General features: G+C 48.3%; 1 protein-coding gene across 8 annotated transcripts in view; it reads right to left on the reverse strand.

The window, feature by feature from the left end:
- The window catches only part of TEX14 (testis expressed 14, intercellular bridge forming factor), a 126,513-nt gene that overhangs the window by 50,881 nt on the left and 60,868 nt on the right, over positions 1-14,764 (reverse strand). For all 8 annotated transcript variants that reach the window (XM_042255309.2, XM_060395121.1, XM_027975350.3 and 5 more), the window contains 8 exons: positions 14,133-14,247; positions 10,116-10,281; positions 9,204-9,337; positions 7,230-7,311; positions 6,546-6,676; positions 5,326-5,439; positions 4,290-4,413; positions 2,824-3,002 (listed from right to left, as the gene is read on the reverse strand). In XM_042255309.2, the coding sequence (XP_042111243.1) occupies positions 2,824-3,002; positions 4,290-4,413; positions 5,326-5,439; positions 6,546-6,676; positions 7,230-7,311; positions 9,204-9,337; positions 10,116-10,281; positions 14,133-14,247 (1,045 nt within the window). The remainder of the gene's footprint in view (positions 1-2,823; positions 3,003-4,289; positions 4,414-5,325; positions 5,440-6,545; positions 6,677-7,229; positions 7,312-9,203; positions 9,338-10,115; positions 10,282-14,132; positions 14,248-14,764) is intronic.

The raw sequence follows: 14,764 nt of genomic DNA on the forward strand, positions 1-14,764 counted from the left end.
GATCTTCCTGACCCAGGGACAGAACCCGGGTCTCCTGCACTGCAGGCAGATTCTTTTCTGTCTGAGCCACCAGGGAAGCCCAGGGTTGAGGCTGGCCATCTCCAAATCCCCATTTCACTCTAGGATTCATATTTCTATTGGAGAGCGCATCAAAGAAACTGTTATACCGCCATGCGAACCACAGGTGGCGCTGCATCACTGGCAAACAGCTTGGGTTCTGTCAACCTTATTGAAAAGTCAATGGTAAAAATGTCCAAACCCTTCAGCTCTTGAACACATAGCCAAAGTGGTGAACCTTGTTCTGCATCACTTCAAGGATTCACTTCAAATGCTTCCTGAGCACTTACTATGTGGCAGGCCCTGAGCTGGGTGGTAAAAATGAACAAGCCATAGTATGGGTCCTGCTCACCATTCGGAGGGGCCGACACTTGACTACTGGGCAATGAAGCATGCTTGGCGATTCGGGGAAAGGGCTTCACTATAGGCTTCATGGGGGGGTGTGGTGGAAGATGGTGTCAGAAATAAGTTTAAAAGGATAAACAGGAGTGCCAGGTACTCCAGGCGTGAGGAGCAGCCCTGAGAAATGGCATGGCCTGCCAAGTGTCCTCAGATGGCCAGGCGGAGTGGTGATGAGGGTGACACTGCGGGTGAAGCCCCCACCACGGAAGGCTTCCCACTCTACAAAGTGTGGGGACTTAATCTTGTAGGCAGAGGGAGACACTGGGGTTGAGAATGGACCAGATCTGAGACTGAGCAACTCAACTGGCGAGAGCTCTGGCCTCCACCGGTTTCCAGTGGAAAATGGCTCCAGTCACAGCTGACTGCTCCCCTGTTTCTCTCTCGTCCCATCACTGCCCCATCACCATGCAAGAGTGAGGAGGATCTTCTTAACCTGTAAATCAGCCAGAACATCATTCTGCTCAAAAAAAAAAAAATAAAATAATCCTTCACAGTATCCCAGTGTTTCAAGGATTAAATTCAAACCCTTTGCCAAGGCCCACAAGGGGAAGCCCAATCTGACTCATGCTCTCCTCTCCAGACAGAGACAAGGGACACATGAGGCCCAGGGAACTGACAGTCTTTCCACTTCATTCAATTTAAAAAACATGTTGAGGAACTTCCCTGATGGTCCAGTGGTTAAGACTCCACGCTGCCAATGCAGGAGGTGTGGCTTCAATCCCTGGTCAGGGAACTATGATTCCACAAACAGCATGGAATGGCCATAAATACATAAATAAACAAAATTATCTGTAAATAAATAAAATAGAATTTTTAAAATAAAAAGGAATTTCCCTGGTGGTCCACTGGCTAAGACTCCATACTCCTAATGCAGGGAGCCTGGGCTCTATCCCTGCTCAGAGAACTAGATCCCACACGCCGCAGCTAAAGATCCCACGTGTCACGACTAAAGATCCTGTGTGCTGCAACTGAGACCCAGCACAGCCAAATAAATAAATACATTGTTTTAAAATAAATTTTTTAAAAAATTTTTAATTAAAAAAATAAAGAACATGCAGAGCTCCCGCTGTGTGGAGGCCTGCTCTAGGTATCTGAGATATGGCAGCAGATAAAACAGAAATCCCTATCCTCATAGAGCTTTTCTAAGAAGTAAATTATGAGATGTAAGACCTGCCAGGGGCTTCCCAGGTGGCACTAGCGGTGAAGAACTCGCCTGCCAATGCAGGAGACATAAGGGATGAGGGTTTGATCTCTGGATCGGGAAGATCCCCTGGAGGAGGGCATGGCAACCCACTCCAGCATTCTTGCCTGGAAAATCCCATAGACAGAGGAGCCTGGCAGGCAACAGTCCATGGGATTGCAAAGAGTCAGACATGACTGAAGTGACTTAGAAGGTATGCACGCAAGACCTGCCAGAGACTCAGAAAGAAAACCTCAGTGATGGTGGTGGGTGAGGACCAGGCTCAGCGGAGGTGAGCAGGTCTCAGCCAGGGGTCTGCCCGTGGCTCAGGCCTCACAGCTGCACCTGAGCAGCCCTGGGCCCGGGCCTCAGAGCTGTGGAGGATGGTAAGGAAGCACAGGGTAGATCCTCTGCCCCCCAGAACTGAGGGGCAGGAGATGGGGGCCAGCCCTCCACTCTCAGGAGGACTCTGACTTCTGCCAAATGGGAAATGAAGCCCATGCCCGAAACCTCGAGTAAAGATGATGTTTTCATCTCTACTTCCCTCCCTGCACTGAGCCCCACCTACTCAGGTCAGGATCATAAGGCTCACCAGCACCCACCGCCTTCTCACATCTTCCAGGATGCACAGCTGTGGTGCATTTCCCAGCCTGCCTGCAGGGAAGAGGTGACTGGGTGCTGGGCCTTGTAAAGTGGGAAGTAATGATATACCTACTTCCGGTAGTCCCTAAATCCCTCCACGCGTCCCTCCAGGCTTGCTCTTTCTCAATGAGCAGCGATGCGGAGGACACAGTGGGAGGCTGAGGCCTGGGGGCCAGTGGAGCCCCGGAAGGGAGGAATGCAGAGCACGGTGAATGCCACCCCTTCCCAACACACACACGCTGCATGGCAAGGTGAGTGAGAAATACTTGGGCTGTGTGAAGCCACAGAAAATTCTGAAAACTTACAGTCTGGCTAACATGTGCTCATGCCTGTCAAATATTCATTATAATGAACAGAAGTAACTTCCCCAAAGCCCCTCTAACCTGGGCTGACAGGGGAAGACACTGGGAAACCTCTTCCTCCATTGATAAGGCAGTTCAGCCCACCAATGAGGGATCCTGCCCAGGTCAGATTCTCTCTCTACAGCAAAGCACCCACCCTGGGGAGACCCTGTTTGGAAGTCATGATCGAGGTGCGCCCACCTTTCCATCATGTACTCCAGGTTGGCCAGCCTCGCTTCCCCTGTGGAGACAATGTGGATGGCGTAGGAGCTGAGGGAGCGGTGGATAAAGCCCCGGGAATGCAGGTATCTCAGGGCATCGGAGATCTGGAGCAGCAGGTGCACGATCACCTCCATGTGCAACACGGGGAACTGGGCCCGCTATAAGCAAGAACAAAGAATGCTGCAAAGGGCTTCACAGTTTCCAGTCTTTTGTATTGACCTTCATGACAGCCACCTGGTGTCATGACAGCCACCTGCTGTCATGGTGGGGAACCTAAGATTCAATGAGGTTAAGTGACCAGCCTGAGGTCCCACTGACTCAGGGCCCCTGACTCCAAACCTGGGTTCCTCTCCCTTAGCCAAGCTGCTTGATATTACAAGAAAAATGAGGAGAAAAGTCCTCAAACCTGGTCTGCACCTCCAGTGTGGGCCCCACCGCCACTGGCAATGCCAAGCCTGTGCTGCGGGAGAACTTGACACACAAAGGACAATCCAGCCCCTGCTGCAGTCAGAGGACCTAGAAAGTTCACTCCAGGAGGACAGAAATCCCCTCATACTAAGACACCCAGTCACAGGAGCTCTCTTCTCTCCCCAGAAGTGGCATTGTAAGTCAACGCCCTCCCCCGAGGAGAGGAAAGGGAACTCTAACACTGAGAGGCGAAACCGAAACCCAGGCAGGAGGAGGGATGAGCCGTTTCAGGGAAGAGCCCTTCCTGCAGGCTCTTTTCTCACTCCAACCCAGGGTCTTCAAAACAAAGCCATGGAGAAAGAAAAACCAATCTGTCAGGACCTTTTGGAAGTCACATTTCAGGCCAAAGCAAGCTCCCAAGGAGTCTGTGTGTCCCATACCCTCCTCCAGGAAAGCTGAAAAGTAGGAAGGGACAGACAAGACCTTGCATATAAAGGTCCCAGAGGGCAGCGGTCCCCAAACTTTCTGGCACCAGGGACCAGTTTTGCGGAAGACAAGTTTTCCACAAGATGGGGGCGGGGGAGGTAAAGTCTCCAGATGCTCCAAGCACGCCACATTCACTGCGCACTTTATCTCTATTATTACATCAGCGCCATCGTAGACCATCAGGCTCTAGGAGGCTGAGGGCCCCTGCGTTAGGGCACAAGGGAAAATGCCAGGAAACAAGGCCAGAGACTGTTTGGTTACTGTGAGCTACAAGTGCGGCTGTGTGTTTTCTGGGTCTACTGAGCTCTCAGATGTGTGATTTAAAAAGCCAGACTAACAATAATAAAATCACACTAGTTCCAATGTGCTGATTAGCTTTAAACGGTGCATTATACAGCCCCCCTCAGAGTAAAGAATTAGGAGATTTCTCTTCTATGCGTGCACGAATGGGAACTCTGCTCCTGGGGTAAAAGAAGAGAGAGAAAGGGAAAGGAGAGCTGGAGTGGCGGGGAAAGGCAGCAAGGGGAAAATGCAGGGAAACAGGCATTCACCCGTTCGTGGAGGACACTGAACAGCGTGCCCACCGTGACGCGCTCATACACGAGGCGGGTCTTCTCCAGGTCCGGGGACAGGCACACAGCCATCAGCTGCAGCAGGTGGGGGTGCCGCAACTTGCTGCAGAGGCAAAGAGGACAGGATGGAACGATGGGCGCTTTCCTTTCTTCTGGGCTCCCTGAACACATTCCACACAAATTCTATTTACACACAATGTTTTGCTAAGAAAGTGGGATGGGGTAGGGGTTGAGTTCTCTGTCGATGGAATTCTCGGCTTTTCACTGATCAGAACCTGAAGGCTTAGGGTCATCAATGACAATGTCACTAACAGCTACTGAGAAAGGGACTCGACATACATCACCTTGATCCTAACAACTAGCTACAGGAAAGGTGCCATTACAGTTACACTCATAGAGATCAAGAAGCAAAGGCCAGGGAGAGGTCAGGCCCAAGGTCACACATCCCACCCAGCCTCACATCAGAATCCACGTTACGAGCCTGTCCAGCCTCCTTGAGTCCCTTTAGGCTGACTTCCCCAAAACGAAGGCTTTGGCTTTATAGGAGTTGAGTGAAACTGATGAGCCAAGACTATTCCAAGGCCTCAGCAGCACTGGTATGCAACCAAGGATGAAGTTCCTGCCCCAGCAAGACATGAAGGACCTGAAGGACTAACCCCTGAGCCACAGGAAACCTAGGGTACTGAGACGCATCGGCATGTCTTCCAAGGAGAGACAGCGCACGCGGTCCTGATGGTGGGCCTTGAGGGCTGCAGATGAGCCAGCCAGGCCTGAGGCTGGACCTCAGAGACATGCAGGGAGTCTATTAGCAGACAGAATTGAGCCTCTCACTACCACCATCCCCAGCACTCAGGCTTTTCAAGAATGCTTTGTTTTCCTTCTTGGCAGCCCTGGGAAGTCAAATCAACCCACCAGGAGGAAATGCTAAGACTAAGGAGGCTGGTCTCCACCCTCAGGTACAGCCCTGCATAGCCCTGAACCTGGGTCTGAGACACTCTTGGGTTTTCTTTCTTGCCTGCTGTGCTCTTGCTCGGCGATTAACAAGTCGGCCAGCCGCAGCCTGCTGCAGTGCGGGTGGGTGGAGAGGTGCAGCTCCTTCACCGTGACCCTGCTCCCGTTCCACACCAGGCTGCCGGGGCAGGAGAGGGTGTGAGCAGGAGGGGTGTGAGCAGGAGGGGGTGAACAGCCACTCTGCAGACACGTGATCAGGGAACAGTGTTTACACAGCTTCTGTACAGCTCCCTCCCCACCCTGCGCCCTGCCCCTGCAATGTTGTGTCCTCCCCGCTCCTACCCCCAGGGCCTAAAGCACTTCGGGGACTTAGTACAGGTGGCAGAGAATCACTGAGGGATTTAAGGGAGGGAGTGACTTGATCAGGTTTGCATGTTAGAAAGACCGGGGCACCAGCCGTGTGGGGAGTGGTGGGCCGGGGTGTCTGGAGAATGAGAGGCCAGTTGGGAGGCTGGTCTGGGGAGGGACATGAGGTGGACAGAAGAAGAGAGGACGTGACAAGTCGGGGGCTCGGGCAGGAAAACAAGAAGCATGTCTGCACGAGATGCGGAGCTGTGCGGATCTGCAGAGGCCTTCTCAGACGGGGGTGACTGCTAAGCAGGGAAGCAGCAGCCAGGTCCACGGGGAACAAGACACCTTGGACAGGACAACTCAGGTGATCCTGTAGGACGCTGGTCGCTGGAGACTGAGCCCACCCCAGGGACTTCATCAGAGTCTGATCCTATTACTGCCACCTCTGCTGTATCAGCTGGTGAGAGCCATCAGCCAATGCCTGCGGGGCTTCAGTGCCCTTTGACCTGTATCAGAGGCTAGTCACCACTATGCTGCCTCTCACTCTCTAGAGAGCAGAGAGGCTGAAACACTGAGGTAAGTAATCTTTCAGAGCAGCTGTTCTCAACAAGGGGCCATCCGGCCTGTCTGTAGCATTCTGGTTGTCGCAGTTATAAATGCAGGGGGTTGGGGGCGCAGGCAGAGCTGCTACTGGAATCTAGTGAGGAGAAACCAGGGACACTTCCAAACAGCCTACGGTGCACAGGACCACCCCCAACATCCCAGGGGAACAAGAATGTCACTGGCGTCCAGATTGAGAAATCCTGATGGAGACATTTGTATTTCAGTATGTCCCTGTGTTCAGGCAGAAACCCTCCCCACACAGGGAAGTCACACAAAGTCCATTCTTCCTGTGGGACTAAATCCGACTTCCGCTGGCCAGCTCCCGCTTACTTGGTCATGGCCATGTAGGGGCCGCTGAAGAAAGAGAAGGTGGGCTCATCGTCAGCTTGAATCACTTCCTTTTCTCCAATTACTGGAAGAGATCCTAGATAGGCCAGCTGTGTGCCTCCTGTGAGATAAAACTGAAAGCAAAGCCCAGTTTCAAATAGTGGGAGAAAAGGGAGAAACAACTACCTCCAGAATCTTGTCAGCTAGCTAAAAATAAAGGTAGGTGCTATTTACCAATTTGCTGGATACCCCTATGGACTGGGTGTAATTCTTTTTATTATCTTTAATCTTCCAAGAAACCCTGCAAGGTTGTGATACTCTTTCCCTCTTGCCGGTGAGGAAACTGAGGCTCACAGAAAGAGGTCAGATGCCTACAGGAAGCACCAGGCCTCAAGGGACCCACAGAACTTGTCTGGGACCTTCACTGGGAATTAAAGGCTCAGTTCCTAAAACTCCCCAAATCTAGCCTAGAGTCATTGAAAAGAACTCTCTGGGGCTTTCATCATTTTCCAGTAAGGACAGAAACACGGAGGGGTACTTGTCCTGCAAAAGCAGTAAAGAAGAAAACACTCTGGGGAGGACGTGGGAGGCTGTGTTGGACGAAATCATGGGGCCCGAGGCCAGAGCCGGGCCAGGGAATTCCCCAGTGAGTCCCACAAACAGTGGCTGCTGGTGGCAACCTCTTACCTTTCCAAAGCCAAAGCTGTAGATATTTTGGGAAGAAATGACTCCAGCCTTAAGTGGTCGGTTAGGAGAGCCGTTAGAGTTTCTAAATATTGAAAAGAAGAGGGGAAAGTAAGGAGGAACCATACCCAGAGGATAGTGCTGAACCAAGCTATCAGCATGTGCAGCTGGTTTCGTTGTTACTACTTAACAGCCAGCCATCTGAAAGGACCCCCGTGATACCCATTTCCTGGTGTCCATGCCCTTGTGTAGCGATTCGCAGGTCAGAGAGGGCTGACCTGTTAACCCAGCAGGATACTGCGGAAATGACCAAGTGGTGTGAGTTCCAAAGCTAGGCCCCCAGGATTTCTGCCCTGATCTCTCCTGCAGCCCTTGCTCTGGAGAAGGCCAGCTGCCGTGTTGGGAGGATGCTCCAGCAGCCTCATGGGGGCGACAACACCCAGCACCAGTTTGCCAGCCATGCGAGCCACTATCTTGGAACTGGACCCTCCAGTCCCAGAACGCTGCAGCCCACGCTGCCTCCTGACCACATCGTCATGAGATGTCCTGAGCCAGAACCACCCAGCTAAGCCACTCCCTGATTCCTGACCTACAGAAACCGTGTGAGATATTTACTGTTGTTTGAAGTCACTAAGTTTGGGCTTAGTGCCACAGATAACGAATACAGATGGTCAAAGTTGGAACGAACCATAAAGAGTATCTTGTCCAACTTTCTCATTTTACAGACGGGAAAAAATGGAGCCAGAAAGGGGAAACCTGCTGGCCTGATGTCACAGAACAGCAGCAGGGACTAGGCTTCGGCTCTGATAGAAGAAATTTGGTCTGCCAAGATCCTAACTCTGGCAGGAGAGGAGGTGGAAGACCTGAACCAAGTAGGGGCTCCAAGGCTGGATGAGGGATTCAGGCGCTTAAACCTGATAGCCCTGCTACTGCTGCTGCTAAGTCGCTTCAGTCGTGTCCAACTCTGTGCGACCCCATAGACGGCAGCCCACCAGGCTCCTCCGTCCCTGGGATTCTCCAGGCAAGAACACTGGAGTGGGTTGCCATTTCCTTCTCCAATGCATGAAAGTGAAAAGTGAAAGTGAAGTCACTGATAGCCCTGGGAAGACCCTAAAAGGGTTTTTAGTAGTGAGTGGCACAATTCAGTTTTCATTTTTAAGAGGTCATTCTCCACGCTGAGTAAAGAACCAAGATGGGCAAGAGTACCAGCAAGAGGAGCAGTTAGGAGTAACTGGTCCTTAAGGGAATCATGAACTTCTCTCTCATGAGAAGCATCCAGGTCATGAGAAGAAAACCAGGACTTGATGTGCATAGAATGAGATGCGGGAGCCTGTGAAGAGTGTGACAAGTCCAGCCACCCCGATAACAGGAAAAGATGCCATCAGAGAAAATCACAAGGGACACAATTTTCCACATATAAATCCTAAGTCAATAAAGCCCAGAAAACTTAAAATAACTCTCCTGAGCATGAGGAGAAGCCTGGATGGAGCCCACCTCCAGCAGCTGTGATGGAGGCTGGGGAGGTTGCCCACCCAGGTGGCAGCAAGTCTCAGGCCAGCTTCAAACAGCCTGAGGAAACTTATATTAAGCATTTGCAGTCTTCTGCAACCTTAGTAATAAAGGAACATGCTTTCCACGATTCTGAGGTGACCAAAAAAAAAGCTAGCCAGCTGTTCTGCTGAGAAAGGGTTTTCTGCTGGGCAGCCTAGACCAGAAAAGTTCCTTCCTTCCCTCCTAACCATATGGTGCTTCCCACTGGAGCCCAGAACTCATTTCCCCCGACATTCCTGGAAGCAGGGAGCAGGAGTGGTTGGCACACTGATGGATTTCAGAGGCCACATCCTCTCCCGCGACGCTCACCCCTTTGGGTGGGCAGGCGCTGGAAGAACTAGTGTGGGGGGACCAAGGTGTCCCAGGGCTCCCACAGGGAAGGCTGGGTGATGCAGAACATTCAAGTCTGCTTGAGGCAGCACTCACCCCGGCATGAGGCCCCCAAACCGGGGCACGCCACTAATGAGCCGCTGAGGGGAGTCAATCTTCTTCAGGAGGTCAGAGAAGCCCTGGATGACAGCCTGCATGTGCGCAGCACAGCGCTGCATGAACTCCACCATCTGCAACAGACGGCAGGGACAGTCAACCCCACACGGCTAACAGCGAGCCTGGCTTTCAGTGGGACCAGAATGGTCTGAGGAGACAGGAGCCCCCCACAGGGAAATCTCTGGCAAGGGAAGGGGCCAAGAGATTGCCTAAAGATATGGAATGAGATTATTCCATTTTCAGGGAGCTCATTTGACGATAATTTCCTCCAAATCCTTCATTCAACAGATGACGAAACTGAGGCAGGAGTATTATTTTAACTTGTTTCCAAGGCCCAGTTGCTAATGAGCAGGAGAACCAGAGGGAGGGGACTCTGCCCATCTCCCCCTTCCCTCCATGTGCCCAGCACTGCAAGTCTTTTATTCTTTCCATTTGTTAGATTATTTAGCCCTTATTAAAATACATCATGCCTGCCAGCATGTGGCTACAGACAAGTTACTTAATGCCAATGCACTTCCGTTTCCCCATCTGTAAAATGGAGACAATAATAGGACCTACCCGAGAGTTGTTGTAAAGATTAAATGAGTTAGTATTTAACTAGTTTAATTCAGAACATCTGATGCAGGGTAAGTGCTAGTTAAGGGTCAGACAAAATCACATTTGTCCTCTCTCCCCACTGACTGGATGACCAGAAAAACTGACCTAGGTTTTACAGTTGGTTAACTTGCTTCACCCCAGCTGTGTGTGCCCAGTGCCGATGGCAAGGCCACTGCAAGCCCTGTGCTGTCCCCAGACCGGCCTCTGGCCCTGCGCTCTGTCACGGGCACGTCTGCAGAGCAGGCCCACCCTTACCACGGTGCTGCGCTCCTTCCCAGCTGCCAGAGCCCAGGTCTGCGGGTTTCGACCCTTCTCGTCATGGAGTCGAAGATCACCCCCTGCATCCAGCAGTTTGCTGAGGATCCATTGGTTGCCTGAAAATGCTGCTGCATGGACAGGAGTGCTCCCATCAAAGCAGCGGCTGGAGGAGGGGAGGGGTACAATGAGTGTCCATGGAAATACCCCTCACCTTCCATGGATAACACAGGACTCCCTTACTGCAAAGGCAACCTTTGGTAATAGGAGAACTGTATTAACACCATTAGTGACACACCAGTAACACCGTTAACACTCCCATCTTCACCACCACCGTTCAAGGAGTATTATTCCTCAGTTTACAGATGAGGAAACAAAAAGGGCAAAGCCAAGATTCACACCCAGGCATGGATCTGGTTCAAAACCCAGTGTTCTGTCTCCACTGTCCCCTGACGCTGGCTGGCTGCCCTGAAACCTTCATGTCTATAGTGCCACGTGGTCAGGCTGGTGAAGCACAGCCTAACCAGAGATCATCTCATGTGAGAATGTCTCTATCTCCCAAGTGCTATGGTAGAGGCCCACAAACCTTGGCATCAGCAATGTGGTCAAGCACCTACAACTCAGAAAAATTTAACCAAAGCCAATAAACTATCTGAGACATGAAGGGACATCCTTCATGAGATGTGAAGACGTGATACGCAGCTGTGGTTTCCAAACATGGTTGCACATCAGGATCACCTACAGGGCTTGCTTTTTTTTTTTTTTTTTTGGCCATGCCAAGCAGCGTGCAAGATTATAAGTTTCCCAACCAAGGGATCAAACTTGAGCTCCCTGCATGGAGTCTGAACCACCAGGGAAGTTCCAGAGCTTGCTCTCTTTAATTTAAAAAGAAACAGAAATGGGAGAAGGAAGGGGAAAAGAAAGGAGAAGAAATTTTAAAAATAATTAAAAAAGGAAGAGGAAAAGAAGAAGATAAGAAGAAGAAAGTATCCCAATTCCAGATCCACAATTCTCTTGCCTAGAGGCAACTACTGTTACCAGTTTTCATATCCTTCCAGAAATTTTTTTATGCACGTACAAGTAGGAATAAGAATATGCAATACTGGGAATTTCCTGGTAGTCCAGTGGTTAGGACTTGGCACTTTCACCACTGCTGAGAGCCTGGGTTCAATCTCCAGCCAGGTAATTAAGATCCCACAAACCATATAACATGGCCAAAAAACAAAACAAAGAATGCTATATTAACTGTTATTCATTTAAATTTTTTCTTTTAACAATATATCTAGGAGAAATTTCAATATGAAAACATACAAGCCACCTCAATTCCTTTTTAATAGCTGCAGAGTATTCCAATATACAGACATACCATAATTTATTTAATAAGTCATTGGGATATTTGTCAAAAATACAGATATCAGACTACACAGCATACTGAATCGGAATCTGCAAGCATGGTGCTCAGGAATGTGTACTTTTACAAGTTCCCCAGGGGATGCCAGTGAGGCAGTGGACTGTCTCATTGTGAGTTCTCTCCTACTCTTAGCTCTGATGAGCAGTCCAGCACACTGTACTATGGGAACTGTAACATTCTCCTTGCTTTAAAAATAAATTTGTATATAATGTTTTACAGCTTTCTAATCATTCTTCCCATAAAGAGTAAGAGAGCTGGGTAGGAAGAGAGAAGATATTATTTTTTATTTCTCATGAATGCTAAGGAAGAAAGGAATAGTATTTCTTATGCCCAATGAACCATACAAGAGAATCCAGGTTCAACTGGTATCAAAATGTGTTGCTTTGTTAATTTATCCTAGAGGCTAAAAATTGGAGGCCCACAGACTGATTTGGCAACCCAGAGGCATGTTTTATTTGGTCCATATAGTATTTTTAAACAAGAATTTAAAGTAATAGACAATATTTAACACTTTGGGGATTTCACAATAAAAGTTGGGATTTTTAGTCTCTTGGAAAATCTGGCCTTCATGGCTTCCTTTTCTGCCCAGTTGCATCAGATGCTACTTAGACAGAGCCTGTACCCACTGAACCCACTTAATCCTGCAGGCATCTGACTCTGTGACCTCAATAAGCCCAAGCCAACACGGCATTTCCACGGAGCTCTTAGGAATACATTCTCCCCCCAGAAATTTCCTTTCACCTTGATGGAAGATATTTTTAAAGTACATGAAAGTGTTTCTATCACAAAATTAAAAGCTAAGGGGCCTACCTTCCTCCTCCTGATATTGTCCTTTCTCACCTCCTCCTCTTAAGATGGAGATTTCTAAAAAGGGAATTTCTGAATTCTTCAGGTGCTACTGGTCTCATACTTGTCATTAACACAATGCACCATTATGGACCAGCCATTTAAACTTTCTGGGGGGTCAGTCCCCTAATCAGGAGTATTGAAGATTATTTTTCTTTTGCTTTTTTACTATTATAATTTCATCTTTTTATTTACTTATTTTCACTGCACAACTGCAGTCAGGGCTATTTGTGAGTTTTGATACAGTAGAGACAGAGTGTATATGAGTCCAGAAAAATTCTGGAAGCAAACAAAGCAAAATGTTCATTATGGTATCTTTGGGTTACAGAATTCTCATAATGACTAGTTTTCCCCTTATACTTCTCCAGGCTTCCATTTTTTCTCCCCTCTAAGTAAACAATCTTATAACAACAACAACAAACTTCCAAAATCAGTACTTTAAAAAAAAAAATACATTAAGTAGGGCCTCCTTAGAGAAGGCAATGGCAACCCACTCCAGTACTCTTGCCTGGAAAGTCCCATGGACGGAGGAGCCTGGTGTGCTTCAGTCCACCGGGTCACTAAGAGTCGGGCACGACTGAGCGACTTCACTTTCACTTTTCACTTTCACGCACTGGAGAAGGAAATGGCAACCCACTCCAGTGTTCTTGCCTGGAGAATCCCAGGGACGGGGGAGCCTGGTGGGCTGCCATCTATGGGGTCGCACAGAGTCGGACACAACTGAAGCAACTTAGCAGCAGCAGCGCGCAGCAGCAGGGCCTCCTTATATTAGATACGAAAGCTATTTTATGACTTATGATTGTACATATTCTGGCATTTCTGTGAAAATTAGCTGGAATCATGTAAATACTCAAAATCCTTTTCCAGTTCTTTTTTAATGGAAACTGTAAAAATATCTGCTTTTGCCTGTTACCTTGGAAGGCCCTGGGCAAAGCAAAAAGTCCTACAGGGACAGAAGAAACGTTCACTTTTAGCTGCCTCATTACAGTGTGTTTGCTCTTTCATATTAAAATTTGGACCATTACTCAAATTCTTCTAAACCACAACTACAAATGTCATCCTGACAAAGCAATGCCAAGTATCACTGATTAAGAACTTAGCTGTGGGGTACGTTAAAGTGCTTTTAAATACAAACAATAATGTGGATGGAACTATACAAGCAGTACTTGTTAATGACTAAATTAATTAATGAATAGTGAGGCACACTTATTTCATAGGGTCTAGTAAAACTGCTCAGAAAACTATTAACAGTTTAAAAATCACGTTTCTGGTAATTCCCTGGTGGTCTAGTGGGTTTTTAAAGAGACTTTTAGAGAAATCGATCAGTAGTGTCTCTTTGCGACCCCAAGGACTGTAGTTTATCAGGCTCCTCCATCCATGGGGTTTTCCAAGCCATGGGATTTTCCAGGCAAGAGTACTGGAGTGGTTGCCATTTCCTTCTCCAGGGGATCTTCCCAACCCAGAGATCAAACCCAGGTTCCCCAAATTGCAGGCAGCTGCTTTACCATCCTAGCCACAGCACTCTAGTGGTTAGGACTCTAACTTTCCACTGGGGGCCTGGGTTTAATTCCTGGTCAGGGGACTAAGATCCTGCAAGCTGTGCAACCAATAAAATAAAATAAAGCATGTTTCAATATAAGCGTACAAATGTAGTTCATCAACATAAATTAGTAAAGCTTCTTTTACTATCTTGTTAGTTTCCAAACACTTCAATTCATCTTTAGTGTGTATTTTCTAGATAGTGATCTTATTATACTTACTGATTTGGATCTGCTCCATAATCCACCAGGACATCAACTAATTTTGTAAGGCCTAATAATGCTGCAATGAAAAGGGCTGTCTGGCCCAAGGAGTTAACTGCATCAACATAAATTCCTGCAAAACAAGTATCAGGATTAATGCAAATACAAGAGAAAAATTAAAATTCCTTTATACAGTATTTTTAAATTAAAGTGAAAAATGAAAGCCCTCATTACTGATAGTAACATAAGTGAAAAATGTTTAAAAGTCACTCAGTCGTGTCTGACTGTTTGTGACCCAAAGGACTGAAACTTGTCAGTATCCTCAAAATCACTGTAGATGGTGACTGCAGCCATAAAATTAAGACGCTTGTTCCTTGGGAAAGTTACGACCAACCTAGACAGCTTGCTAAAAAGCAGAGGCATTACTTTGCCAACAAAGAAAGGTCCATCTAGTCAAAGCTATGGTTTTTCCTGTAATCATGTATGGATGTGAGAAGTGGGCTATAATGAAAGCTGAGCACCGAAGAATTGATGGTTTTGAATTGTGGTGCTGGAGAAGACTCTTCGAGAGCCCCTTGGACTGCAAGGAGATCCAACCAGTCCATTCTAAAGAAAACCCGTCCTGAATATTCTTTGGAAGGATTGACGCT

Source organism: Ovis aries, chromosome 11, assembly GCF_016772045.2.
Source record: "Ovis aries strain OAR_USU_Benz2616 breed Rambouillet chromosome 11, ARS-UI_Ramb_v3.0, whole genome shotgun sequence".
In the NCBI taxonomy this organism is placed as follows: Eukaryota; Metazoa; Chordata; class Mammalia; order Artiodactyla; family Bovidae; genus Ovis; species Ovis aries.